We start from the raw sequence: 26,682 nt of genomic DNA on the forward strand, positions 1-26,682 counted from the left end.
TCCTCTACATAGAGGAATTCAGTTCAGTGCTAGACCTGAAGGTCCCAAGCTTCAAGTTTTGGTGTGTTTCTGTTATGTCCCTTTAATAACAGACATTCAAAATGTCTGCAGTGTTGACATGAGGAGCCTATCTATGATGGATTGTGTAAAACTCTCCCCAACAAGAACAGGAAGCCCAGGAACAAGCAAAAGTAACTTCTTGTTAAATAAAACACAAAACCCAAACTAAGAAAAAACAGTGGCACCTGTCTCAAAACATTCTTGTCCCAAATATTTCTCAGTGAGCAGAGATTACTTCTTCAGCTTCAGTTATGGCTTCCTAGACGGACTTTCTCTGAGCTGGTCTTTTTTACCAACTTTTGGAGCTGGTTAATACCTCTCTTTTTTTGAGCATAGGGCAGATCTCACTCCTGAGAGAAAAAAAAAGCTCACTTCAGAGCCACTCAGGACTGCATCCCAGTCAATCTGGCTTTGGGACAGATGGAGCTGTGCCCGAGTGAAGACTGGTAGATAGACTGTTCATTTAAAAGAGTATCCAATATATATTTGCACTAGCCAGCATCCTTGCAGTTTTAGGAAGTTAGTGCTTGCCAGCTGAACCCTTGCAGATGACTTTGTGTATGCTTGTATCTTCTGTCTCCTGCAAAGCAAAGCGTGATCTCTCAAGAGACACTATGAAACATGAGAGGACACGTGGATGGGTCAATGCATTTTCCCTCCCCTTTCTTTCCACAGCTAGTGTTCATTATAGTATTTTTAAATTAATGTCTTTAAATGTATCTTCTGAATGTCAGTATGTTGCATCAAAATCCAGGAAGTGGTAGGAGCCTTACTTTTTTTCACTTACAGTAGCTGGGAATAGGTGCCAGTGCATCCTGGAGTGCGGATGCACTCAGTGGTATATGTATATTTGAGTCTTTATGGGTTTATGCTCATTAGAAAATTTTATACCTTGTTATGGTTTTGATTTTTATTTAATATTCTTCTGATTGTGTCTCCCATAGAATAACTTACTGATGCTGGCTATTTTGGCTTTTGAAGTTACAATCTACCGTCATCAAGAGTACTACAGATGTCGAAATAACCTTACTGCACCTGTGACTAAGACCATTTTCCATGATATTACAAGAGCACATCTGGATGATGGACTGGTAAACTGTGTCAAGTATTTCATAAACTATTTCTTCTACAAGTTTGGTTTGGAGGTAAATCACTATATATTAATTTTCTTTAAACTGTCATTCCAATCCTTTTGATTGTGTTACTTTTGAATACTAGCTTAAGCTGTGTTTGACAGCTGGATACTTCTTCATCATCACTTGTGTTAGACCTTGCCACAGTTGCTACTTGTCTGCTAGTAGTGGTTTTCCTCCTCCTTTTCTTTGTATGTCTTATTTATAACTCAACAAAAGGGATAACAGATGGGACAAGGGATAGAATTGAGGCATACCCTCCCATGCACGCGCAAACAGAGGGAACCAGGGACTGCAGGAGCAGAAGAAGAAATCAGGGTCCAACAGGCCAATGTCTCTATTTAGACACTTCTAAGCTTCTTTTGCCTCTGGCTGCACAGATGTGTCTTTCTTTTTTATACTTGTTGCCATAGCTGTTAGCAATCTGCAGGAACAAGAGCTTTAGCAAAGGTTGTTGCTGCTTTGTGCCACTAGCATAAGACAAAGTTCTTCTCCAAAGAACTTTTCAGTAGACAAGAAACACACAGAGAATTAGGAGAGGCAAGTACAAAGGACTGAAGGGATTTTTCTGAAGATCCACGATGTATCCTAAATATCTGGTACGTGTCTTATTTAGTAGATCTGTTTGTCTGTTTGCCAGCAGCAGTCGCCCAGACTGCTGGGATTTAGGCTCAGCTAATGTATTACTTCTATCTGCTTCACTCAATCCGGCAGCAAAATATCAGAACTGAACTTGGCTTGAAGACAAGCTATTGCTGAACAAGTGTTGCAAAAAAAAAAAAAAAAAAGCTTCATCTGTGTTCCCGTACCTTGTTGTTTGTTCATAGACACATTAAATTTGCTTTCAAAAATGTTTGTAGAAATAGTGATTTTTCACAAATTTCTAAAATTTCTATCGCTGTCTGCAGAAAGCAACTCCTAGGCTAATGCATCCCAAATGAAATCATAGTGATACTCTTGACCTATCTATTAAACACTAGCACTCCTTGCTACTGATAAATAGAGTAAACTGTTCACAGCCAGTTTGAGGATTAAGAATGAGTGAAAATTAAAATTAATCAGCAAGCTATTTATTTCAGGAAATAAATTTAACCTTATCCTAATCTGAGGAGAGAGAAAATAAAAATAGTGAAGTGCACTGAATAAGTGATTCACTATGAATTATTCATTATGTTTGAAAACATGATTCATGGCACTGAGTGATGGGGCTACTTTAAGTGGAGTCCGAGAACGTAAATGCTCTGGGATTCAGAGCCTTTAGAAGAAAGAATGGAGAACTAAAGCTGCCTTACAGCAACTGACTGGATTTGTCCATAGCCAATAGAAGTAGTATGGTCTAAATCCCTTTTCTTTTTGTCTGGTTCTCACAGGAGGATACACTTCAGTTGTTGTTATTCTTAATAGTTCCTCTTCTTTTTCACATCTGTAAGTGCTATCAAAATATATGACAGTGTAATGTGTGCTTTGCTTGGCAACGATTAAGCATTTCACATATAAGCTACAGTGACAACACTCTCTCTGTTTTGTATCTTTAGATATCACATAATGGAAATCTGCTTTAGTTCTGTATTCACATAGTTGACATTCATAGAAGAGTATCAAAAATTTGGGGTGTTGACATGGAATGGGAGAGGTTCCTGTTGAAGAGATACAAACTGTTTTAGCATGTTGTTTGCACCGGGTTCCTGCAGTCAGCCCCAGCACATGTCCAAGCATTCTGTCGGTATCCAGGATAGTTTATAATTGCTGCATTGACTAGCCATTAGGTTGCAAATGTTGCTTACGTTTCTTTACTTCTTTTCCAGACCTGTTTTCTCCTATCCGTGAATGTAATTGGTCAACGAATGGATTTTTATGCCATGATTCATGCCTTCTGGCTGATTGCTGTATTGTATCGACGTAGAAGAAAAGCTATTGCAGAGATCTGGCCGAAATACTGTTGTTTTCTGGCATGCATCATTACATTCCAGTACTTCCTTTGCATTGGCATCCCACCTGCTCCTTGTAAAGGTAAGGACACTTTACCCTTTATGGACAATTACTGCTGCTTACTTTTACAGAAGAGTGCTGGAAAATTGATAAGTATTCAGAAGAAAAGGATGAAGTAATTGTTACAAAGTACTGATTGCATTTTTGCGGGCTTCTGTCATACAGACTATCCATGGAGAAGTGGTAATGCCAACTTCAACTCCAACATCATAAAGTGGTTATACTTTCCAGACTTTATTGTGAGACCAAATCCTGTCTTCCTTGTCTGTAAGTATTTTAGCACAGAGTTGTGATGTATTTAGGTGTCCTTTGCTTAAAACATCTGTACAGTGTAATCTGAAGCCAGCCTTTTATTTACTCTTCAGTAGCAAGCTGACATACTCTGTGGGAGATTGAATACTAAGTGTGGTACACTTAGTACCACACTTGTGTGGTACATAGTAGAACATAGCAGAAAAAAGTCAAAGAATTAGTAGTTTCTGCATCTGTTTTTTAGGTATACCATTTTTAGTGAAGCGGCATCAAAAAGTATGCATTATCTCCTATTTTCTAATTTATTTCTCAATAAAAATCATAGAAGATGGCAGGTAAAGAAAATCTAAATACATTAATAAATTTCAAATTGCTGTTAAATGTGTTGAAAATTACACAGTCTTGGAGGTACAAAGTGTGGGAGAACAGTCTGGTAACTACATTATAATATGTCACCACCACTCCCTACACCTAAGTTAATGACTGAATTTTTCCTTGCAACTACTTTCTCCTAGATGATTTCATGTTGCTGCTGTGTGCATCCTTACAAAGGCAGACATTTGAGGATGAAAATAAAGCTGCAGTACGAATCATAGCTGGAGACAATGTGGAAATTTGCATGAATCTCGACGCAGCATCTTTTAGCCAGCATAATCCTGTTCCTGACTTTATTCACTGCCGGTAAGAACTGAATCTTAAACATAGCACTTCCTTTTTGTAAGGTTTTCTAGTGTAAAAGTAACTCTCACAGCTTCCAATTTTACTTGGAATTTATGTTCATAGATGTTCCCATCTTTTAACATGCCTTTTACTGCCGTATAAGACAGCAGATAGTTAGCTTCTAGGTAAACACCCTAATTTAGAAAAAGGCAGATGAAAACAAGTCTTCCTAACACTGCTGATTGTTTTAAGTGCTCCCCAGAGGGATGTTCAGTGATAAATTTCCTGAAAGCATGTATTCCCTTCATGAATGCCCTGTGGGGCAGTGTTTATTGTGGACTTAGCACTCCGGTGGCTTCTCCCAAAACACAGGCATGTTAGCAAGAATCCATTGTAGCCTGAGCTTGCCCATGGACGTGATTAATCCCACAGAGTCATTAGTTATGTCCTACTGAGTTATTGTCTAAGTACAATCAAAATAATACCCTAATATAAGAGACTATCCTTTGTGCTATTTCATCTAGGCATAAGAATCTTAAAAGTGTCTTGGAAGGACAACTGACATGTCTTCCTGTTTCTCCACATTGCGTGTAAGGTTGTTTAAGAAGCTGAATAATATAAAAAGGGGGCGGAGCCCAACAGTCTGTTCTGGAAAGTCATCAAACAATGGAGCCATTCCAGTGTGATCATTTCAGTAAACACAGATTAGCTCAACTCTTCTGAGTTGTGCTGGGCATACTCTTAATTAAAGTTGTCTCTGAAAGTTTGCTGCAGTATTACAAGAATAAATGAGAAGAGTGATGCAGTATTACAAGAACAGATGAGAAGAGTAAGATTTCTTAGCTATTGTGTTTTGTCAGACTCGGTGTTTGTTTTGTGAACGCATGTTACCAACATGTCTGAGTGCCAAAGGAATTTTAAAAATTGGGCTAATGTCTAGCAAAATCTCCCTTTTGCTGCTTCTTTTACCAGAAGCCCTTCTCAAGATCTTTAAGTTGATCCTGCTGTTTCTCTTAGAAATAGTTGCCAAATCTATCTTGAAGTAGCTTTGAAGAGAAGACCATTGAAACACATTCAATTGAGATTTATAGCTACTTCTGGGCAAAGGGTAAAGAGTTCTCTCCCTTGAGTATTGCCAGTCCATACGCTGAACCCAGTGCTCTAGGTCCAGTAACATAAGCAGAAAGAGACAAGTCATAATGTCTTCAAAATGATCCATCAAGTGGGGATGCTTTCCAAAAGACATCTGCCAAATAGGGCTTGGTTGAGAGGAATGTGTAGCAGGGTAAGTTTTCTTCTTGCTGCTGCAGTGGTGTCCATCTTAGCAAAAGCTCATACAGTAGTTGCATGAGGCACACTGATGTGATTGGTCACTGGCAAAGACCATCTATGGTGACACAGTTGCTGGCAGAAAGATCAAACTTCCCCCCCTTAGTCCAGGGGGGGAAAAAAAAAAGTTAAATAACTCATTAATGATGAGAATGTGTTTTAAGGCTATCTTCAGAAGGGAAAAAGAGGCAAGAAAATCACTGCTTTTTAAATAGCCTCTTTTGGTCTTTTGGCATCTTTTCAAAGTTCCCTGGAATCTGATAGGTATTTCTGGTCATCTGTAGAAGATATTCCCAAATGGCCAAGCATGAAAAGTTTGAAGCACGAAGGATGTTCTTTGAAGATTTTGGATGGGAATCAGAGTCAGGTTTACAATGTAAAGCAAAGTCCAAGCTGAACTGGCCTGCTGCCTCTCTACAATCCTTGGGTTAAGTTCTGTGTTTCGATTCATATGCATGATATGCATCACCTTGAAGTCATTGGTAGCATCACATCCATTGAAACACACTGCTTGGCATGTGCTGACAAAATAGACGTGCGTATAGATGATTAATGATATGCAACCATTTAATTGGGAGTTTGAAACTTGTATTAAGCAGCGATATTGCTGGTGGAGAGTACAAAAAAAACCCCACAAAATCAAAGGATCCCATTAGTAGTAGTGAGCTGAACAAATAAACTGTGATCACTTTTTACTTGTTCCACTTACATATAGAAATCTATGTGACTATTCCATGTGATAGTTTTATGTTGTGTGACTAAGAAGTAGAATGAAAAGAACAAGGCAGAGAGAGAAACAGAACAGGGACATTTTTGTTTGAAAAATCCATCAAATGAATAGAAAACCCATTCATTTCAGGAACAGAGGAAATTCCTGTTTATTCTATCCTTTCTTGTAGATGCTCAGGCAGGTAAGCTGTAACAACGTGGGTTTTTTGTTTGTAGTGTTAGCTTCCTGAATCTGTAATAGGAACATACTTGTAGAACAATGTATATAGGTATAAACAGACCTTCCTTTAGTACGAACTGTGTAATAGATCTTGTATTCTTGACGGTATCTTTCCTTTCTTTGCGCCCTTAAATATCTCCTTCAGTGCTCTGACTACAATGCAGATTTTCCCAGGCTTTAGATTATGTTATTTTTGAGAGGTTGTACTGTGCATATGCAATCTTAAATGCCTCATTTGCTTCAAAGAAGCATTAGAGAATGGCTGGACATCTCTTAGAGTGACTGAATCTTTTAGAAGGGATTATAAATCTTTAAAAGAAGGACTCTCAAGCTCTGGAGAATCCACCAAAGGTAAACCTCAGAAGAAAATGTATGTATCTGGCCTCCGTCCAAGACAATTTGGAACTGAAAGGACTTTGTCTAAAAATATTTCTTGCACTATGCCATAGAAGTTTCAGAATGGTCTAAATATTTAGTAATATGGAGAAGAACTTGGTTCAAAACTTGTCCAAGTAAGTGAAATGAAAAATGGCATTTCTCCAGAAGTCAGTCAGAAAGAGCCAAACAGATGAGCGAAGACAACCTGGTTATGAATAAATTACAAAGCATAAAAAACCATAGTGCTTAGTATTCATGTGTTTTCTGAGAAGCTGGATTTGTATTTAGTACCATGTAAAAAAAAAAGTGGTCATTGCAGACTGAAGCACCCTTTCTGACATGTCTCTTCCCTTGAGAAGATGCCAGTTGGTCACTCTTCTGGTAGGCATGGATAAAAAGCTTTTAACTGCAATATAAACAGTGGCAGAAAAAGGACATATTTCCAAATGCTTGATTTTCTTCTCTCTGGAGAAATACTTGTGTTCAACAATGATAAATACAGTCTAAGGAAGAGATTTCTTGAAATTTTATTTTCTTTCCACCCCCAGATTTCTCAGGGGATATGTGCTTGACCCCAAGGGAGAGCACAACCAAAGGCCTTTGAAACAGAAATAAAAATGAAGAATAGAAGTAGGAGCTTTTAAAATGAAACAGGATTTAAAACTACTTCACTGAGGATAATCTTTTCCCACAGTCTCCAATGCTGGAAAATCCTTGTTTCAATTCCCAAGCAGTTTTCAGATGATCTCCTAGACATTGACAGGGAAAAAAAAAATGGGTTTGCAATCTGTTTTTTTTTCCTCTTAAGAGCGGAAACAATATTAACAGCCAGTCATTGAAATATTCCCTTTACCTGCTCTCTGGGAGCCATCACCAGGTGAGTCAGATGAAGTCTCTCAAAGGCAGCCACAATGCCTTTCTTGGAACTACACTTCTAACTTAGGCTAGTGAGAGAGGATCTGAAAATCATCATTACAAGCTTTCTGTCATATTTGTTGTATAAAGCAGATAAACATGTTGTTGCTAATAGTACGAGCCTCGACAAATAACACAGCTTTGGATTTAGGAATTTTTAAAGCGGATAGAAGCATGAAGGAAGGACCTCACTGGTAAGAGAGTGAGAGTGAGAGAATAGCAGTCCTGGGAGAGGGCTTGACAAAAATAGTAGGGACTAAAACTTATAGAATCCACAACACTAAATTTGAAGAAGTCTGTTGAAATAAGGGAGCTAATTTTCAGAAAGTTCGATGTTGCTGTTAGCAAAGGGAAAATCAATGGAGCTGCCTTCTGAAGACTGAAATGGAGCTACAGGGAAAGGCTTTGGGGATGGAGGCTTGGTGAGAAATCAGGAGTGTTGGGATTAGAAGGGAAAACAGGCTCTGATGCAGAGTCACACAGGCTGTGAAGGATATAAGGAATAGGAGATAGGGAAGAGGAGAAAGAAAGAAGAAATTTGGGGAGCAGAAGTAGCTTACAGAATGCATCTATGTAAGGCTAATGTGCCTGGAGGAAAGGAAGAAGGTAATCATCAAGAAGAGGGCTGTGGGAAGAGCCCTGGGGTTATAAGGAGGTGGTTAGCCACACTCAAAGTAAAACAGGTGGCTGATAAGGGAAGGCGATGAAGCTATGTAACAGCAACTCCTCCAGCAGGAAGAAGCATTGAGCTGAAGTGTGTTCTTTCCCTAAACCTCAAAGCACTGGCTAAGGACAAACATCTTTCCTCAAGGAGGTTGTTGACTGCAGCATCAGCACATCTCGGTGCCTGCAGGCAGAGGTCCAGGCACTAGACTGACCACAGCCAAACACATAATTGAGCATGCCAGGAACACAACTACACCTAGAGCAATCTTTTTGCAACAGGCTGGGTTGTATTACGGTTAAAAATTAATTCCTGGGGAAATAAAATATTGAAGCAATCATGATAAGACTAATAAAGCTTTAGTAAAGAAAAGCAGATCATTTGATATGGAGAGCCATCTGAGGTTACAATAGCTTTGAAGGATAGGTGGAATGAACTTCAGACTTTGCCTTCTTTGGTTTTGAGCAAAGTGATACAGTAAGTTTTTCCAAAATGTTATCCAGAGTATCAGTGGGTTCTGTTAATGACACAGTTGGCAAATCAGCATTTTTTATTTTTCATTCATTTTTCAAGTTTCTTCTCTATGATTTCTCATTCAGAAGTTAATGTGCTACTAAAAGCCATAGTTTAACGCTTTTGGTACACGGGTGTAGTGGCAACTCTTCCTCAGATGTGTGGCTGTATTCCTGGCCTCCAGCTACGCATTCCCACCTTTGCATTCATCGCACCAGCAGTGAGTTGGCTCATAGGCTGGATGGGCAGAAAAGTATCCCTTCCTTCTGTCCTCCTCTCAAAATAAGTAGACTTTTTCAAATTTCCTTCTTGAAACCTATTCAAAGAGCCAAAGCCAAAGAAGGGGCGGGAACACAGAGCTGAGGAAGTGAAGGGGAGTGGGACTGTCCTCCTGGGACGCAGCTGCTCAGATTTCCTAGGTGTATTGTCAAATACCACATCCTGAGGGTGGCCTCTCCTCTCTGTGACTGGATGTGGATTTAAAGATCACTTAGAAGATGAGGTTTGGAAGGTTTACATGGCATTAAACTAATGATCTGTGTGGTCTGCAGTGAAAGCATAAAATTATGATATATGCTATCCAAGACGCAGCATTTTCTGCTGTCTATGAAGAAGTTTTCAAACAGAGGGTAAGCACCCTTACCGACCTTCTGAATTTGTGTAGGGTCTTTTTACCTGTTGGGATGGCTTTGTTCTTCAGCCTACCACTGTTGCATTATAGTCTCCAGAACAAGGAACTAAAACTCCTCACTTCCTGACTTTCTAGGCTTTGAGGAAGAATTTAAAGATTTGCATCTGACGATGTGTCAAGTAGTTTGAGAGGCAGTATGCTGAGGACTCTCGCCTCAAGACAGGTCTTCATTCCCGCTCTTACAGCACTTGACCTACCTATGTCAAGATAAACAATTAATGAAAATTAGAGGGATGTGTGGCCACACTGTAACAGACAAGCAGTTTTGGCATATTGTACCCGAAAAAAAAAAAAAAAGTGTGGTTTTAGGAATATTTTTATCTACCTGAGACTACTCAGGTGTATTTCTGTTCATTGTGTTCAATATGGCATAGTTCTTGGGCCAGCACAGAGGTACCTGGTGGTTAGCTGTGTCCTGGATAACTTACTCAAACACTGTTTTGTTATTTATCCACTTCAAAGTGAATTCTTGGGAGCCATTTTTATTATTTGGCTTGCTCATAATTGCATATTTTTAAAAATCAAAAAGATTTTAATCTCTAAGAACGACATCATTTCTCATTTGACACAGTTATATTGCCTCCTGCCTTTTGAGGAGACCTCCTGCCATTTCTTTACATCCTGTTTTGTTTTTTCTTTGTTTTAGAGGTGCTCAGTGCTATTATATTTAATGTATATTTTGAAAATGGGAAGAACAGTTGTATTTAATATTTTAGATGACTGCTAAAATGTAGCAGATGGTTAATAGTATAGTGAAAAAATAGCTGAATTATTGTCTTCCTTGTTATATTCTCTCTAATTTCTGGACGTTTTAATCTGAGAGTGCTATCTGCTGTTGGAGTGTGACTCACCCAAGTGCCATGTGTATATGTTGGAAAGTTTGAATACGGCCAGGTCCAGTTGTCTTTAAGAGCCAGAGTCCATTTTCATTGAAGAGTATTAAGATATTCTTGTTTGTTTGATCAATTCAGTCCCATTCTGGGCTTTTCTCAAAAGATGCTGATGCATTTTGTTGGTAGCAGAGGACAAGATTTTTGAAATATTGCAATTGTTAGAGCAGTATCAGGAAGATGATCTTTTCCTAGCCATCCCACACATTAATAGTTATTATTAAAGGAACACCAAATATTATGGCTGGTTTTTTTTTCTGAAGAAAGTTAGTTAACCTATTCAACTGATATTTTTCACTTCTTCATTTTCTCACTGTGTATAGATTCTTTGTTAATGTTTTATCACCCAAAACCCAGTAGCTTCTCTAAAGTTTTCTATTTTGCAGGCAGTAGTCCACAAATTTCTTAAATGTTTGTGGGAAATAAACATAAAGGGACTTTCTCATTACCTTTCGTTAAATGCCTCTCTGGTTGGCTTCTGCAAGTGAAATGTATAATACAGGCCTATAAATGTAGGACTATAAATACATACTCCTAGAAAGTTCTGAGCCTGGGAACATCAAGCGGCAGGGGCTTTTTTATGTGGCTTCGTACAGTGCATTTAGTTCATTTACGCCTAACATGGTTTGGCTTAGGTATATGTGTACTCCTACAGCGCTGTCTCTCTGCCTGCTTTTTTGACAAATCTAGTTTCACAGCCTGGGTGAACAGACCCTGAAAACAGTTACATCTGGAATCAAAGCACTAAATGGGGGGAAACTAAGAATTAGTTGGTTTTGCAGAGTTTTGCTATATGTAGTATTTGGTATTGCCTTTGGCAGATACTCTTATTTGAAAACTCACTGAGTCAATATTAAGTCAAGATTTTAAGGAATCTGAAAATACCAAATTGTTTCTCACTCTTTCCCACTGTGGGCCAGGCTGTTTTCAGATAGCCCTGTCTCATAGCTTCCTGGCAAATGTTTCAGTAAATCCTGTCACATTTATGTTCTGCAGAAACCTTTTACCCTTCAAAACTTTTACAGTTGATCTCCACTGGAGAAAGATATTTTTAGCGGCTTTCTTTAAAAACTAGACTTTTAACCAGACTGAATTCCCTAGAAGTCATCAATAAATACAGAATTGTTTGCAGTGGAGTGCTGTCGTTGGCTTTGGAAGATAGATTTGCTATAATATTGCTCAGACTTCTTAAAAGATGATCTCAGATAGCCTTTAAATTGCATATATAGCATTGCCAGATAATATCACTCTATCGTGAACTTTATTGAGAAAATGTTTTTCCCCCTTTCATGGTATGAGGCTTGATCCTGCGTGGTGCAGATTGCCGTGACAGGGAGTAGCAAGGTGCTTATGCACGTGAATGAGCTAGAATTGAGTAGATGAGCCAGGCAGACCCACTGACCTTGGTGTGAGTCTTGAGCAGGTGCCTGAATGCTGAAGTGGGACAAGAATGCTCAGCAGACCTTAGGCATCTGTGTCAGCCAGTAGCATAGGTAGAGGAAAGGTAGCATTGCCCTCAGAAAATGGTAACTTTTTCTTCTTGTTTTAATTCCAGGTCCTACTTAGACATGTATAAGGTGATAACATTTAGTTACCTCTTCTGGTTTGTACTTACTATAATCTTCATAACGGGAACCACGAGGATCAGCATATTCTGCATGGGCTACTTGGTAGCCTGCTTTTATTTCCTTCTCTTTGGTGGAGATCTGTTGCTGAAGCCCATCAGGAGCATTCTGCGTTACTGGGACTGGCTGATTGCCTACAATGTCTTTGTGATCACAATGAAGAACATCCTCTCAGTAAGTAGCAGCTGCCTTTCCTCTGCCCTGAGCACTTTCGTGGTTTCCTTGGGAGTGTACATAGTGCATTAAGTGATCATTAACAAGCCTTTTTTCAGGACCACAGCCTTCTGCAAGCACAAAGCAGGCTCCATTTTAATTCAGAAACTGCAAGTGCATATCCAGGGAATGGTAATGCATTTACATTACAGGAAAATGTGCACCCTTGTATTCAGCCGGGCTCTGTGAAAGCTCACAAGCTGTTTTCAAAGGGCCAGGTTCTGGTTTCTTTGCCTAGTAAAATCTCTCCTTAGTCTTGTGAAAATCTCAGTGGAGTGAAAAATGAGTAAGAAGTGCAAGATTAGTCATACCATCGATAAGTAGTGCACATTTTATTAAACCTTTTATTTAAAAGTAGAATTTTCAAGCCTAGTACTAGATGCAGTTGTTGTGTGGTGTAATATATTTAGTGAAGTTGACTACAAAATTACAAGGTGCATTCCTATTTCCTTTAGAACTAGTGTGAAATTCAGGTGAAAACAGATATATTTGATAATTAAATGTCAAACTCTTCTGCAAAATAGTAAAGGTTTTCTGACATTAATTAACTCTTTAGAGTGGATTCTTGGAGTGGCACTGATAGGTGATTGAGACAAGCCAACAATTTAAATCTTTTTGAAAGATAAATTTAGATTTATTCCTGGCAATTACTTTTTAGCTTTGAACATTTTTAGTGCTGGTCTGAAAAGAGCATACATTTTTCTTTTTACATTTATATAAGTCACTGTACTGAAATAAAATTCATTTATGGGTGTTTTGAATTTGCAAATGTTCTAAATGCTTACATATGTGCTTCATTTTATGCTTGGGAATTTAGTGGAGCTACGCGTGTGTTAAGCTTGTCCATGTATGTTTGCAAGATTAAACCAGTGATTTATAAAAGTTGCCTAGCTGTCACATTGCATAACGTGCCAGACGCATCACTTTCTCTGCAAAAACATAAACAACCTGTCTCACTGATAATCAAAAGAACAAATTCTTGCTATTTAAAAGTGATGTGTGTCACTGGTAAAGACAGTTTTTCTTCTAATCTCTGTTTTACTAATGAGATATATTGAGCCAATGGCAGTCACAATATTCTCATGTAATGTAAAGAGGTGCAATATTTTTCTTATCTTTATTTCTGCTGCTTTATTATATGAAACTGTTCTTTTGCTTTCCAGATAGGAGCATGTGGCTACATTGAATCATTAATTAAGAATAGTTGCTGGTTGATTCAGGCATTTAGCCTGGCTTGTACTGTTAAAGGCTACCGTATTCGTGAGTATAGCTCATTTTTCTTCATAATTTTCTATAAATAAAGAGTCCCTTTCAAAATATTCTACTGTATTTAAGTTGTGTCCCTTCCTGACGTACTACCTTGTGAAAATATCTTCCCTGCAAGTTCAGTTGGTACAGCTTGGTCCTATATTGTCTAACAAGGAAGAATATTGAAAATACTTCATAGAACCAAGAGAGATACATATACTGAGAGAACTATCAACACACCTCCACTCATACTCACAAGCAGTGTTACTCTAAATGAACAATTTGGTGATACCGGAGCTTAACGCAGTTTCCCTGTATATGCAGGTGATGTGATACTTGGGGGTATGGTTTCACTTGACAACTTGAGCTAAAATGTCACCAACACCGCAAGGAGAGGGCACCTTTTCCCACCTGCAGACTCCCACTCTTCCCTGTGTGCCAGGCCTTAGTTCAGTTCAGTTACTCAAGGGGCAAACCGGTTCAGCTCACTGAAATGGCAAGAGGCTAAGTCAGCATAAAAGTGGTAATTTTTTGCAGGCATACTGAGTTTAGGTTTGTTTTTTTTTTTTACTATTATTCTCATGTTTGTGATGATAACAGGGAGGACATGGATAGTGTATGTGGATGGAGTTGAGAGAAGGGGGTAATGAAGTATGGAGAGCAAGACACTTCATCTCTCAGTGAGCTCTTAATTTGGCGCCACTTTGTCCTAACACCCTGGACTGATGGTTTGAAAACATCAGATTTTTTTCAGTATTTTTTTTCCTGAATTTAAAGAACTGTTTAATCCTAGTGGGTCTGGAGCAAAGTTATTAATTTCTATCTTCATGTCTAATCCTGATAGGTAAGTGGGGAGAAAGGGAAAAGAAAGGAAATAAAAAGATGCAACTTCACAAGATAAATAGTGCCGAGTAGTTATTGCATTATCCAAAACTTTTTGAGCAGCAATAGAAACTTAGACATAGGTTTCTGACTCCCCAGGGGACAGGCACAGCAGGCTTTGAAAGTCTTGAAGTTTGACCTTCCAGACATATTAGACTGGTTTGCTTGGTTGTAAAGCCAGTTTCGAGCCAGAGCCTGTCCCTTGAGTCCTTCTGCTCCCTTCTATAGGACAGTGTAGGCCATTTAGTTTATAGTGTAGCTCCACAAAACCCAGTTTTAATTTTTTAATATCCCCAAGAGAACTGTCTTTTAGAGAAGAAAGAAAGAAAGAAACAACCCAAGCCAAAATCTAGAGGTAGGAGGAATGGGATTTCCTCTCTGCCTGTCTCCCCCTACCCCAAAGGAAGTAGTTTTGTGGTTTGAAATATTTTTTTTCTTATGCAATGGAAAGAAACATTGAACTGAGTTGTGGAAGGAAAAATAAAAATATTAGGTGGTGCCAGTCAAAAAATTTTTGACACTTAAAATAAAAATAAAACACTTCTTTCTTATGTTGATAGGGTTCTTAATAGAAAAATGAGACAAAAAGTTACTTTGAAATGAAAAAAAAATGAAACATGCCATTTTAGAAAATACTGAAATCAAATATTTTAGACTAACAAAAAATACTTTTTCCCCAATCTTAGTTTTAAATTACATATTAGGATAGAGTGAATTTGTTTACAAATTGTTCTCTTTTGATGAATACTCAGTTTTCATGAGATATCACACTGTTAGAAGCTTTCCAGTTTGCTGTAAAAGAAAATGTGGTATACTTCAAATGGAAGTGCATATCAGTTTTCTTAAGAAAAATTTAATTAAAGGACCTCAAATAAAATAATTTTAAAGGCTAAGATTATTTAATTCATTAAATATTATAGAAGAATACTTAATACAACAGTCCTTATCCTCATGGTGTCTTTTTTTCAGCAACCAACAACCTAGATTGTAAACTGCCCAGTGGAGAAGCAGGAATCATTTGGGACAGTATATGTTTTGCTTTCCTACTGCTGCAAAGAAGAGTCTTCATGAGTTACTACTTCCTGCATGTGGTTGCAGATATAAAAGCTTCTCAAATCCTAGCATCAAGGTAACAAAGTTTTTAAAAGTTAAATGAAACAGCTCAAGTCTTTGTGGCTACGGTACTTGTTTGTTTATGATCAGTAGTATCAAAAGAGTTCTGATATTTAACATTGGTTTAAACAATCCACACTAAATTCATATTTGACAGAGCACACATGAAGAAACTAATTAATTGAGAATCTGACAGAAATTAAACCATCTTTCCTACCAAGCACGATCTGCTGTTCCCATAGCTTTTATTAAAAGCTTTGAAAGTTAATGGGTGTTGCAGCATTCTCTCACCATCAATATGTGTGAGAGTGAATGCCAGAGTTTCTAAGCCTTGGAAAGAAAACATGCTGCTATCAGAGCCTGTTTGAGACAATGGACCTTAGAAATCATGACTCCAAAAATGTCACATGAGAAAAAATACAGGAAAGTTATGATATCTGGCTCAGGAAGACACTTGAGAAGTGTCACATCACTGAGCACTGACTAGGTGTGGCAAGGAAGTATCACCCTCTTTGGGCCTGTTACTTTTACTTTCCCACAAGCATCCATTCATAGCTATCACTAGCTAACCTTTCTTCTGTTTTTTTTTTTAGTAAGAAGGAAGATCAGGAATTAAATTCTGGTTTTAATTTCAGTAAGATTTCTAAGGAATTACTTTTTTCAATATTGGATTAAATATATTGTGGCATTTTTTTTCCCTTGAAAAACATATGGACATTGATTTCTGTCTGTTTGAGGGCAAAATTTGGCTTGAGTGTCCTGAAAGGACATATTTTTTATCTTCCTCTTCTTCCTGCTCCAGAGACTACTTTAAAAAGGGAACATGTTTAGATGCCCATACTGAACAAAATTTACAACTGTAGACAAAGCTGCCAAAAGAGCTATTCCTCCATCCCACATTGCCTTTCTCAGACTTTTGCTCTGGAGTGACTTTCACTGCTGATGCCCAAGATTGCTGGATACTACCTTCTTGTAGCTTTTTTGTATGCTGTGTTCACAGTGAAAATAGCACAAAGCAAAACCGTGACTATCAAAATGCCTCCTGAATTGGAAAGTTTGCATCTGGAGGGAAAGAGCAGGTTCAGGTAAAGGACACAGGGCTGAGTTGAATGAAACATTTCCAGCTCTGTGTCATTTGGTAAGTTAATGAACCTACCCAGGCTTGAGTTCTCCAGCAGCAGAAGTCAAGACATACTGGCCTGTGTCAGGAGCTTTTTAAAGATAAATACTAGAGGAAGAAGGGTAATATAAATATAGTGATATAATTAATTTTTTTAGCTAACTGCTTGTCTTACTAAAATCCAAGCTTTGAATTTACATGGAGAATGGAGATCAGGTTTGGATTCAGATTGCATGATCTGAGCCTGTCTTCTAGTTAATGTTAATATTGTGAAATACATGTTCCTCACCTAAATAAGATTAAGTTGTGATTCAAATAGCAATGAGGAGCCAGTGACAGTTTTCAATAGTCCATAAGAATTTAGGAGTGATCAAGTTGCTAAGGAGAACGTGTCCTTCTTTGTTATACTTTACCATACTTCAGGATAATAATGGTTGTCAGGCTTGATTGTATTCCTTTGAAAAAATGTTGTGGTTGTCCTCCTGTAGAAGAAACCGTAATCTCACAGAAAACATGGTTGAAAAATTAATTATAAGTAGCCTTCTGAAACTATAGCTTTTCTTACTGAACTCCTGCCAAAACAAATGCTTTAATTCTATGCTACTTCTTTGAGAGAGACTTTGACGCTCTTTGAGAGTCTTCAAGAGCTGATGAGTGAGTAATGAAGAATGGCCAAGACATGTGATCTGGACATCCAAATCAGAAAGTCAATTATATTTCTAATGAAATTGAGTTAGAAGTCACATGCTTTTGTCACACCATAAATTTGCTTAAGGGTTTGTGTCATCAGATTGAAAGCAGTCTAGTGTTCAGAGGATAAAAGTGAAGCTGAAGCTATGCTCATTGTGGCCCTGGATAAAGCTGGGCCTTGCTTACAACTTCCAGGGACGTAAGGCAGAGGGGCAAGGTGATTATGATGCTGAAATGACTGTAAAGACCAAATCTTGGAAGTGTGCAAGAAGTCCTAATTTGGCCTCGAACCCACTGGAGTTCTGTGTTCTTGAGGACTGGAAACTTAATTCTTTGAACAGCTGCTAGAGAAACTTATAGGCTGAGTAGGGATCACAATGTTTGACCTCAGATCTTGAAATGATTGACTGTAAACAGGTTAGTATTCCGGATAAGTTTTGTTTTGTGCAGATGGGGTTGTGTACAGAGTGAACACAGAGTTCTCTGTGATTAGCTGGAATAAGCGAAACATAGAAACATTTAATATTTCCTCTCCTTTTTTCCATTCTTCTGCTTCCATTTCTGCTGTAGAGGTGCTGAGCTTTTCCAGGCTACAATTGTCAAGGCTGTAAAGGCAAGAATTGAAGAGGAAAAAAAATCAATGGATCAACTGAAAAGACAGTATGTATTTACTGTATTTATGTATATATATACACGCATACATATGCATGTATTTCATTGATTGTTGGGATTTATCTAGCACTTTCTTTTATAGAAATGCTGATTAGGTTTAGGGGTATGATTTTGCAATTACAAAAATTGCTCTCTAGGCATTCAGAAATCTTACGTATTCCAGTATTAGTAGTTTTAGAGTCATTTTTTCCAAAAAGACAACACACTGCAGAATCTAAACTTTCATTTAAACATAGAATTACATTTCTAGGACCAAAGGTTATGAGATTAACATAAAGAATCAGAGTGGAATATACTGAGTTACCTGCTCCTCAGTGAGTCTGAAATTGTCATGGAAACAGATGTTTCCTATAAATGAAGAGAGATGTGAACCCTCCTGTTTATTCTGAAGGTTCTTCTAAACCTTAGAAATCCAATGATGGCAGATTAAGGTCAGTTTTTAACTGTTCCACACCTGAGTATCATAGCAACATGACCATATAGTCTCCTTTCTAAGAGACTATCTGTATCTGTGCTATATTTTTTCTCTGTTAGAGCTCAATTGTAGTTTTGGGTTATCCTATTTTGTGTAGTATGAATCCATGCAACGCAGATGAAATATGGGGAAAATAATATGGTTTTTTTCTTCCTTTCATTCCACTCTGCTGTTATTTCATCAGAACAGTAGCACAGTCAAATGCAAATCCTCTATGAGACTCATGAAAAGGGTAGGCAGACTGCTAATCAGAAGCATTAACTCTATCTCTCTTGAAGGTGCAAGCCTAGATGGTTAGAAAATAGGAGATTGAGATACGGGAACTGGGTTAAAAAAAAAAAATAATTAAAAAAAAAAATGAATTGGAACAGCAAGGGGCCCAGTAGGGAAGCTGTAGTTAAGAGCCACCTAAATAGCCTGAAGTCACTCTGGGGTAAGGAAGCTGAGTCACATCCTGGCCCTGCTGCAATGGTTGACAATATTCTCATTGAATTTACCATTATTAGGATGTTGTCCTGCATATCTGTATTCATGGTAAAATCTGCTGGATGCCTGTTGCTTCCATTTCGTTTATGGTTCCTCCTCTAGTGTTAAAGTGCAAAATATCTGTGTTTACCTTCACTGAGAATATTTGCATTCAGCTTAACTGTCCTGGAGATCCTTTGTCTTTATACAGCCAATAAGCCACTCTACTTTCTATTAAGTGCAGCCAGCATGCTTCTTTTGTAACTGCAGAAAGCTTTCAAAGCTCCTCCACCACCATGCATAAAAAGCTGTAACTGCTTCCTAACCAGATGTCAAAGCCCACTCTTGTCAGCTTCTTCCGCACCTGCATAACTAAAGAAGCACCAGAAGGCGGCAGGGACCATGCTCCCTACCTGCATGTCTGGGGTTTCCCACCAGATGATGTATTGGGCTGTTGCTGGTGCTGCTCTGTGCTTGAATCAATCTTATCTCAGTTGACAGGACATGCCTGCCCTGGACATCATTTGTTTCTGTTAATTCTGCAGAGTCTAACATCAAGGAGATGATACTGTTTGCAATAAAGTCAAAGCTAATCTATGTTTCTCTAAAAATTACTAGTTTATATTTGCAGGATGCCTGACTTCAGCAATAGAGGATACTTGTTTTATTTCATTCAATAATGTGCGTCAGTACTTCGTACAGTTTAGGCTGCTTAGGATGAAGAGAGCCATAAGGACAGCCAGAAGTTTTGAACAACCGAGTTGTCCTGACTGATATAGCGTAACATCATCAGCAGGTGAATGATAGGGAAAGAAATCTAATAATCTGCTGAATAATAGCAACTAGGTGAGATGAAAGAGTTTTTCCCTCTCTAGTGGGTGATATTCTTCCCTAACAAATGGACAGATTAATAAAAGTATTTAAGTGCATTTTGTTCACTGAAATTAGTGAATCGTTTCCTTTTAATCCGGTTATATTGAAAGAACTTAGTCCTGTTGATTTCAATTTTTTTTTTACTACCGTTTTTTAAACTGTGAAAGCACAGAAGCCTTAAAAGATCTGATTGTGCTAACTTTACAGAATTGCAAGAAAGAGAATTGAAGGCTTGCCTACATGTGGACAAAACTGAATCAGTTTAAGCCTTCTGTCTTTCCAAACATGTAGAACAAATGAGAGCTTAAGGGATGAAGACGTAGCACAAATAGTGCAAGAACAGCCACATCCCTGGTTCAGAGTGACAAGTTTCAGGAAAAAGCACTGCATTAGGCAGAAGTCCTTTTTTTTTTTTTTTTTCAAAGCCTCATTTGCTGTGTTGTAGCTCCTGACAGGAATTCTTTAATTTTTAAATGATAATAAGATAGTTGAGAGGGAGTAGGTGGAACAGTCATGTGATAGCAGGCAACCCAGCTCTCACTGACCAGTGAGTGGATGTTTAGGCTTGATCCTTGCAGTCAGCCCCTTCAGAGACATTTAAATCCTTATGTTTAAGGGCAGGATTAATGGCAATGTGGAATAGGTGTTTAATTTAGAAATGTTGGAGAGTGTGTGTGTATGGATGTGTTTAAAACTTATTTTTCAGGGTGGGTCAAAAAGGTGAAGATGTGAATCTAATAAGATTCTTCCTTTTGATAGAATGGATCGCATCAAAGCCAGGCAGCAAAAGTACAAAAAGGGTAAAGAGAGGTTGCTAAGCATGACCCAGGAGTCCTCAGAAGGGCCAGAGATTCGGAAGGTTTCTGAAGAAGATGACGAAGGTACCATTAGCTATTGTTGTACTGTAATTGCAGTTGAGCGCTAAGGACCTAGTAGACCTAATAGCTGGACAACTGATAAATAGCATGTAACAAGATTTTTAGCTGAGTATCAGTTTGGAGCTTGATTCAGCCAAAACAATCTGGGCTTTTTTTTTTACAGCAAGAAGGTTTAGAGAGTATGGTTTGCTTTGAGGTTACTTTGGGCTAACTTCAGGCTGTTGGCAAAGAGCTGAATAGCAGCAGAGGGGTTTTTTTGAATGAAGTCATTATCTATGAACCACAGTGTTACAAATAAGTAGCATCCACAGTTTTCCAGCAGCATTTTATGGATGCTGTGAGGCTTTTGCAGTCACTGAAATGTTTGTATACTTTTAAATGTTGTTTAAAACCTGAGACCAGATAAAATACCTATCTAGTGCCACGTTTCTAGCAGTGACTTCGGATCAGCACTTACTGGACTTAACATTTTTGGAGCCTGAAATGTAAGGGGATTTGAGAGGAGGGAAAATATTTTCTTCTTGAAATTACAGTCAACTGTAACTGTATGTTTTAAAAAACAAACCTGATTTTTTTAGCTGTTTTAGAGTAGACTGCTGTTTTAACTGCTGCATAAACCAGAGTATTTCTGCTTAGTGGTCACACTTCTGAGTGATTTTAATATTGAATGTATTCAGTAGATCTGACATCTGATGTGTTCATGAAATTTTAGCTCTTTTGAGATAAATTAAAACTTATTAATCAGTGTAAAAAAACATGTTTCTCGTTTTGTAAAATTAATATTTGGACATATTTTATTTTAGGAGAAGCAGACAAAGAGAAAGCCAAGGGCAAAAAAAAGCTGTGGTGGCGGCCTTGGGTTGATCATGCTTCCAGTAGGTTTTCTCAATCATCTTACAAATACGTGGATTTAACCCTTATATCCTTGACCAGAATGAAGGCATTCCCATGACCTATTTGTTTTATGCCTGATTTTATGATTGTGACTTGATAGAAGGCTTGTTTTTTTTTCAACAAATGATTACTACTTCCAAATCTTCAAGGAGTGAGTTTAACGATACTTTGAACTTCTGTGTGTTAGAAGCATAGCTAGCTCATGATACTTTGAGCATTCTTAGAAAAATATCATATCAGATAAACATGTACCAAACAGAATCTATCTTGGCCTCAAAAGTCTCAACTTCCCCCTACTGCAAAGCACAATATATTTACAAATATGAAGGTGAAGGTTTGCCAATGCATTCTAAGATTAGTCATAATTTCTTTTTCATATACACGCATCATACATATTTTTTTTATGGTTCATCAGTCATTCTACTATCAGCTGTAGAAATCAGAGTATCACAGTAAGGCAGCCTTTTGTTATTTCCATTTTTGAATGTTTATCTGCAAGTGCAAATATGTTCAACCTTGTGCACAAGAAATTCTTAGCCTATATCACTCATATCATTGTTGCATTATCATATGTTAATTTGCTTGTAGCCCAGTCCAAGCAGTAGAGTTCTTCCCTATGTTATGGATTGTCTAAAACAAGAAAAGTGAGTAGACTGCAATCTCAAATCTGGTATCCTCCTATTGGCTCTTTGTTGAAGGAAATCAGACATGAACTATTTAATAACCTCTGAAGATTTAAAAAATATTCAAGTGTATAGCACTGATCAGAGTTCACTATGAATGTCTGGTCATTTAGTTTAAAAGAGTTACTCCAAGTAATACTTTTACACATCTACATACTCCTTCATTTACCTATATGTATTTATTTATAACTCCGGCATATATATTTGCCAACAGCATTTAACAGAATGTCATATACTTTTTTCTATCAAGTCACAAGTAAACTGTGCCTCTATTTTTATTTTCCTAAAGGGCACACTGCCACTTTAGAGAGACCTATCCCTTTTCAAAAGTCTTATGAAAATAAACTTCTTGCCCTGTAGTTTCATAAAGAACAACAATAACAAAAGAGATCAAAACTGTAACTTGCGAGTTTTTACTGTAGAATTTCAAGCTGCAGTGATTTTGAAGGAATGGGATATGGTCTCTTGTTTATTCACCACGGGTTTTGTAAAAAGAACTGCTCAAAGAGAGACATTGACCTTGGCTTTTACTTATTTCACCCTCATTATTTAATGTTCTTAGGTAGCAACTTTCATTTTGATGTTTAAACAGTGAGCATTCTTGAAATTATTTATTGCAATAATGCAAAACCTTGTGGGAAACATCACAGACTCTGATCCTGCAAACAGTGGTTGCCTGCCATGTGGCTTGCATCCACACTCACTGAACCGTGGCAGTTACAGTAGGTGGTCACAGACATACAAACTGGAAATATACTGATATCCCCCGTCTATTCTTTTTGAAACACTGTGCTGTAACTCTGCAGTGTTCTGCTGCACATGGCTGCTTCTCTCTGTAAATGAGGCTGTGGCTGTGTTATATGTATTTGTGCCAATTCTGGTGCTTAATTTAGATTTTTATTATTCTTTTTATACCACTTGTTAGAATTTTGTTCTACATAAAGATACCTCATTTTGTATATCATAGGAATTAAAACACAGTCAGGAATTTGGGTCTGAGTAGAACAGATGGGAAACATTGGTGAGGATTTCTTCATTGATGCTCACTCATGCTGTCCCTTGCAGGGAGGTATTGTTCCTCCTGTGTTTGTGGATTACATATGGAGCCCCACAAAGACTAGCAGGATTTAGAGCCAGATGCTTCAAGGTCCTCAGCTTCTCCTGAGGCACAGAGTTGCATCTGATGGAGCACAAAAGATGATGCTCACAGCTGTCCTGGGGACCTCTTTCCTTCTGGGTACAAGCAGATGATGGTTCCTCCATCTCATTCTATAACGAAAACCTGCAAGTTCCTTTTCTCAGTAGGAGAAAGTCACATTTTGTAGTAGGAGAGGGGATCCCAAAGTCCATTCTGGCCATGAATTATGTTACTAGTAAAATTTGGTCTCTTCAGTAATCCCTTTAGGTGACTAATGTACTTCTTATTCCATTTCGATGTGTGCAAGAATGCATTATTGCTTTTCAATCATACCTCCCTCTTTAGTTGTAAAAGAGGCGTGACTGCTACACTATAAAGTCCCCTCAGATACACTTTAACCTAAAAAATTTTGGAAGGAGATCACTGTAGATTTATTTTCTGCCAGCTCAGGCATTCCAAGTCTGACCAGGCGCTACTCTGAGCCTTTAAGGAACTGCACTGCAGTGGAGATTTCCCCTACGTGTCAGGCCTTATCCTGCTGATCTTCTCTGTGAACAATTTCTGTTGTTCATTATAAGATACTTTTTTATGAAAGAGAACTGCAGACTCCTGGCTCTTAAAATATGTTCATCTCTTTAATATACTTTAAATGGGCATTCTTAGAAGGCCCTGTAACAAATAATTAATTTGCTTGATCCAAGAAATTTCCAAACTTTCTTTTCACCTCAGTTCAGCAATTAGAACTGCTGAAGCAGACTCTCTGTCCCTGTGCGGGTTGTTCTTTGATGTTAGAAGTCAGAACTGGGCACATGAGGCACAATATTCCCTCTGTGAGGAAGTTTTAGATGCTGAAGTTATGATCCGATAGAATTATGGCAAATTTCACAGTGTGCTTATACTGAGGTTTCTATGGTAGTTAGTGTGGTCATCTGTGCACAGAGGATCTGTGTAGAACTCAAGGTATGATTGAATTAAAGCAATTGTTACTTTTCCAGAAACCTATAATGAGGGGTAAATATAATTTTCAATATAAATACGTATTGCTCCATATATCCAGATTGTGTGACATTTCATCTAAGTAACTGTTCCTTTGAATATTTCAGCTTAGATGTGGAAATTATTTACCAGTTTTCACTGCTGAATGTAATGCTGTGGTTTTGATTTTTCTCTTGCTCCTTACCTTATTTTTCATTTCTTTTGTTTCCCTTGTTCGTTCATGTAGGCCTGTTGCCGTCTGAAAAATAAAAACATTGCTTCTGTTCAAGGATATAAGGCCTAGCTTATTCACTGTGCATCTTTACTGTATCAAGGTTTCAGAATCTTTCTGAATCCGTGGGCAAAAAATTAAAACTTATTTGCAATCGCATTAATAGAATCGAAGTGATTTGTTTTAAACAAACCAAGGTTTTCCATTACCTAATCAAAGCTTAAATGTTTGAAGAAAGCATTAACTAATACCATCCCATTCTGTAGCTTAAAGGATGCCTCAGCATTTTAAAGAGAAATTCTGTATTTTTTGTCCAGTGGTACTGTTCATGTAAATTAATTTACTTACCTGCTGGGCTCTTTTTTACTCCCTTAAATAACCATCAGTTCCCTATTAATTTAGACTTAACTGCCATTTTTTTCTTAAAAATATAACCTATACTTGACATACTTCAAGCTTTTTCTTCACATTTTCTTCCAATGCTGATGTTTTCCTTAGTTCTTGTATAGTTCTCATTCATGCCCAAAGTATTGCAGACTAACATCAAATAAATTGCCTGAGACCTTTTCATCTCTCGCTTGTTCTCTGTTCTCACCTCTCCTGGTTATGAATTTCTAAATGACTGGCTGGCTGTTCGTAGGTCTTGGGGCAGTTGCAAATAGAGCTTTTCAGAAACATAAAAAAATATTTTGTTTCACTTAGTGGTCAGAAGTGGAAATTATTATTTGTTTGAGACGGATAGTGAAGAGGAAGAGGAAGAGGAGAAAAAAGAAGAGGAAGAGCCTCGGAAAAAATCTGCATTTCAGGTACTTTATGGTAATTTGCTTTCTAGTTGACATCTGGAAAAAAATGTAGACTTCTCATAACACAGGCGCATATGTTAAAGCAGTCGGTGCATCTAAAGTAGATCTGAAAAGTATTAGAAATTTCTTGCCAATTTAAAATGCAAGTTTGCCTCTTTGTAAGCATTGCCAAATTCCTACAGGAACTATAGTGAAATCATATCTTCATTCACTTATGTCTGAGAAAAACAAAAATATAAACCCAAATATTAATAATCTGAGCTTTATTTTTTCTGTGTTGCAATAAAGACAAGTGAGGAGGCTGACTTGCCTCTGGCACTACTGTACAATGCTTCAGTGGTTTTCTGGTTTTGAGTAGATGTTATCATTTGTGAAGATATTATCTCAAAAATAGGCAGCTTTTCATGGAAAATATTTTTTTTAATTATTGAGCCTAGTGTACTAGAGAAATGTATCCTTGGGTTATGAAGAGCTTAACATTTGAAATTACAAAAGGAGACTGCATCGCTTTCTCCCCTTTGTTTTACAAGATAATGTTAATGAACATGTTTGCATTTTAAGTGACAGATTGTGTTGAAGTAAGAGGATATTGTAATCTTAAAAGATAGATGAAGTTTCCTAACTGAGTTCCTACATACAGGCTAGTTGAGGTTAGACAGTACCAGGTATTGAAGCCACTAGCTTAAATGAAGCACTTGGGTGAAGAAGTTAGTGAAATACTCATGCATATAGGATTGCTTTAATCTTCCTAAGATTAAAGTTTTACTTGTTGAAGAATTTTCAGAAATACCACAGAACTTTTTCAGGTCTGTAACTTTAAAAGCTTAAGCAGATGGGTAGCTGTTTGCAGATGAGTATTCCCATCCAGATGCAAGCTCACGTCACTGCAGAAGTGGCGCATTACTGAAAGCCCAGCCCAAGCAAGAGCAAGAAATTACCTCCGTGCTTTTCTCCTCCCTATGCCAATAGCTTTCAAACAAAGCTTCCCAGGTGACATTACTGAATTACAAGAAAAAATCCTTTAATTCATCAGTACAATGTGCCTTTAGTTTATGTATTTACATTATATTACCAACTGATTACATTTGTTAAACTACCTGCATGGTAATTACACAGAAAGTTTTTTTCCTGACCTTAAAAAAGGCAAAACAAATCTGGATGAAAAATAATGTGATAAGTAAGTTGTATTTTCTGCTATTTACACTGATTTTTTTATATTTTGCATTTAACTCACCTTGGACCGTAAAAATGACCCATGAATTTCTAGGTCATTTTTCTTT

At 37.7% G+C, this 26,682-nt stretch overlaps 1 protein-coding gene across 1 annotated transcript in view; it reads left to right on the top strand.

Moving 5' to 3' along the window:
• PIEZO2 (piezo type mechanosensitive ion channel component 2) overlaps positions 1 to 26,682 on the top strand; it is a 323,563-nt gene that overhangs the window by 252,039 nt on the left and 44,842 nt on the right. Inside the window, exons 22-32 of the mRNA XM_086740615.1 lie at positions 1,005 to 1,205; positions 2,999 to 3,203; positions 3,348 to 3,449; positions 3,950 to 4,115; positions 11,979 to 12,222; positions 13,425 to 13,521; positions 15,361 to 15,520; positions 17,885 to 17,974; positions 20,559 to 20,680; positions 21,481 to 21,552; positions 25,302 to 25,405. Coding sequence (XP_086596741.1) covers positions 1,005 to 1,205; positions 2,999 to 3,203; positions 3,348 to 3,449; positions 3,950 to 4,115; positions 11,979 to 12,222; positions 13,425 to 13,521; positions 15,361 to 15,520; positions 17,885 to 17,974; positions 20,559 to 20,680; positions 21,481 to 21,552; positions 25,302 to 25,405 — 1,563 coding nt within the window. The remainder of the gene's footprint in view (positions 1 to 1,004; positions 1,206 to 2,998; positions 3,204 to 3,347; positions 3,450 to 3,949; positions 4,116 to 11,978; positions 12,223 to 13,424; positions 13,522 to 15,360; positions 15,521 to 17,884; positions 17,975 to 20,558; positions 20,681 to 21,480; positions 21,553 to 25,301; positions 25,406 to 26,682) is intronic.

The sequence above is a fragment of the Chlamydotis macqueenii genome, chromosome 2 (genome assembly GCF_036417535.1).
Source record: "Chlamydotis macqueenii isolate bChlMac1 chromosome 2, bChlMac1.mat, whole genome shotgun sequence".
NCBI lineage: Eukaryota > Metazoa > Chordata > Aves > Otidiformes > Otididae > Chlamydotis > Chlamydotis macqueenii.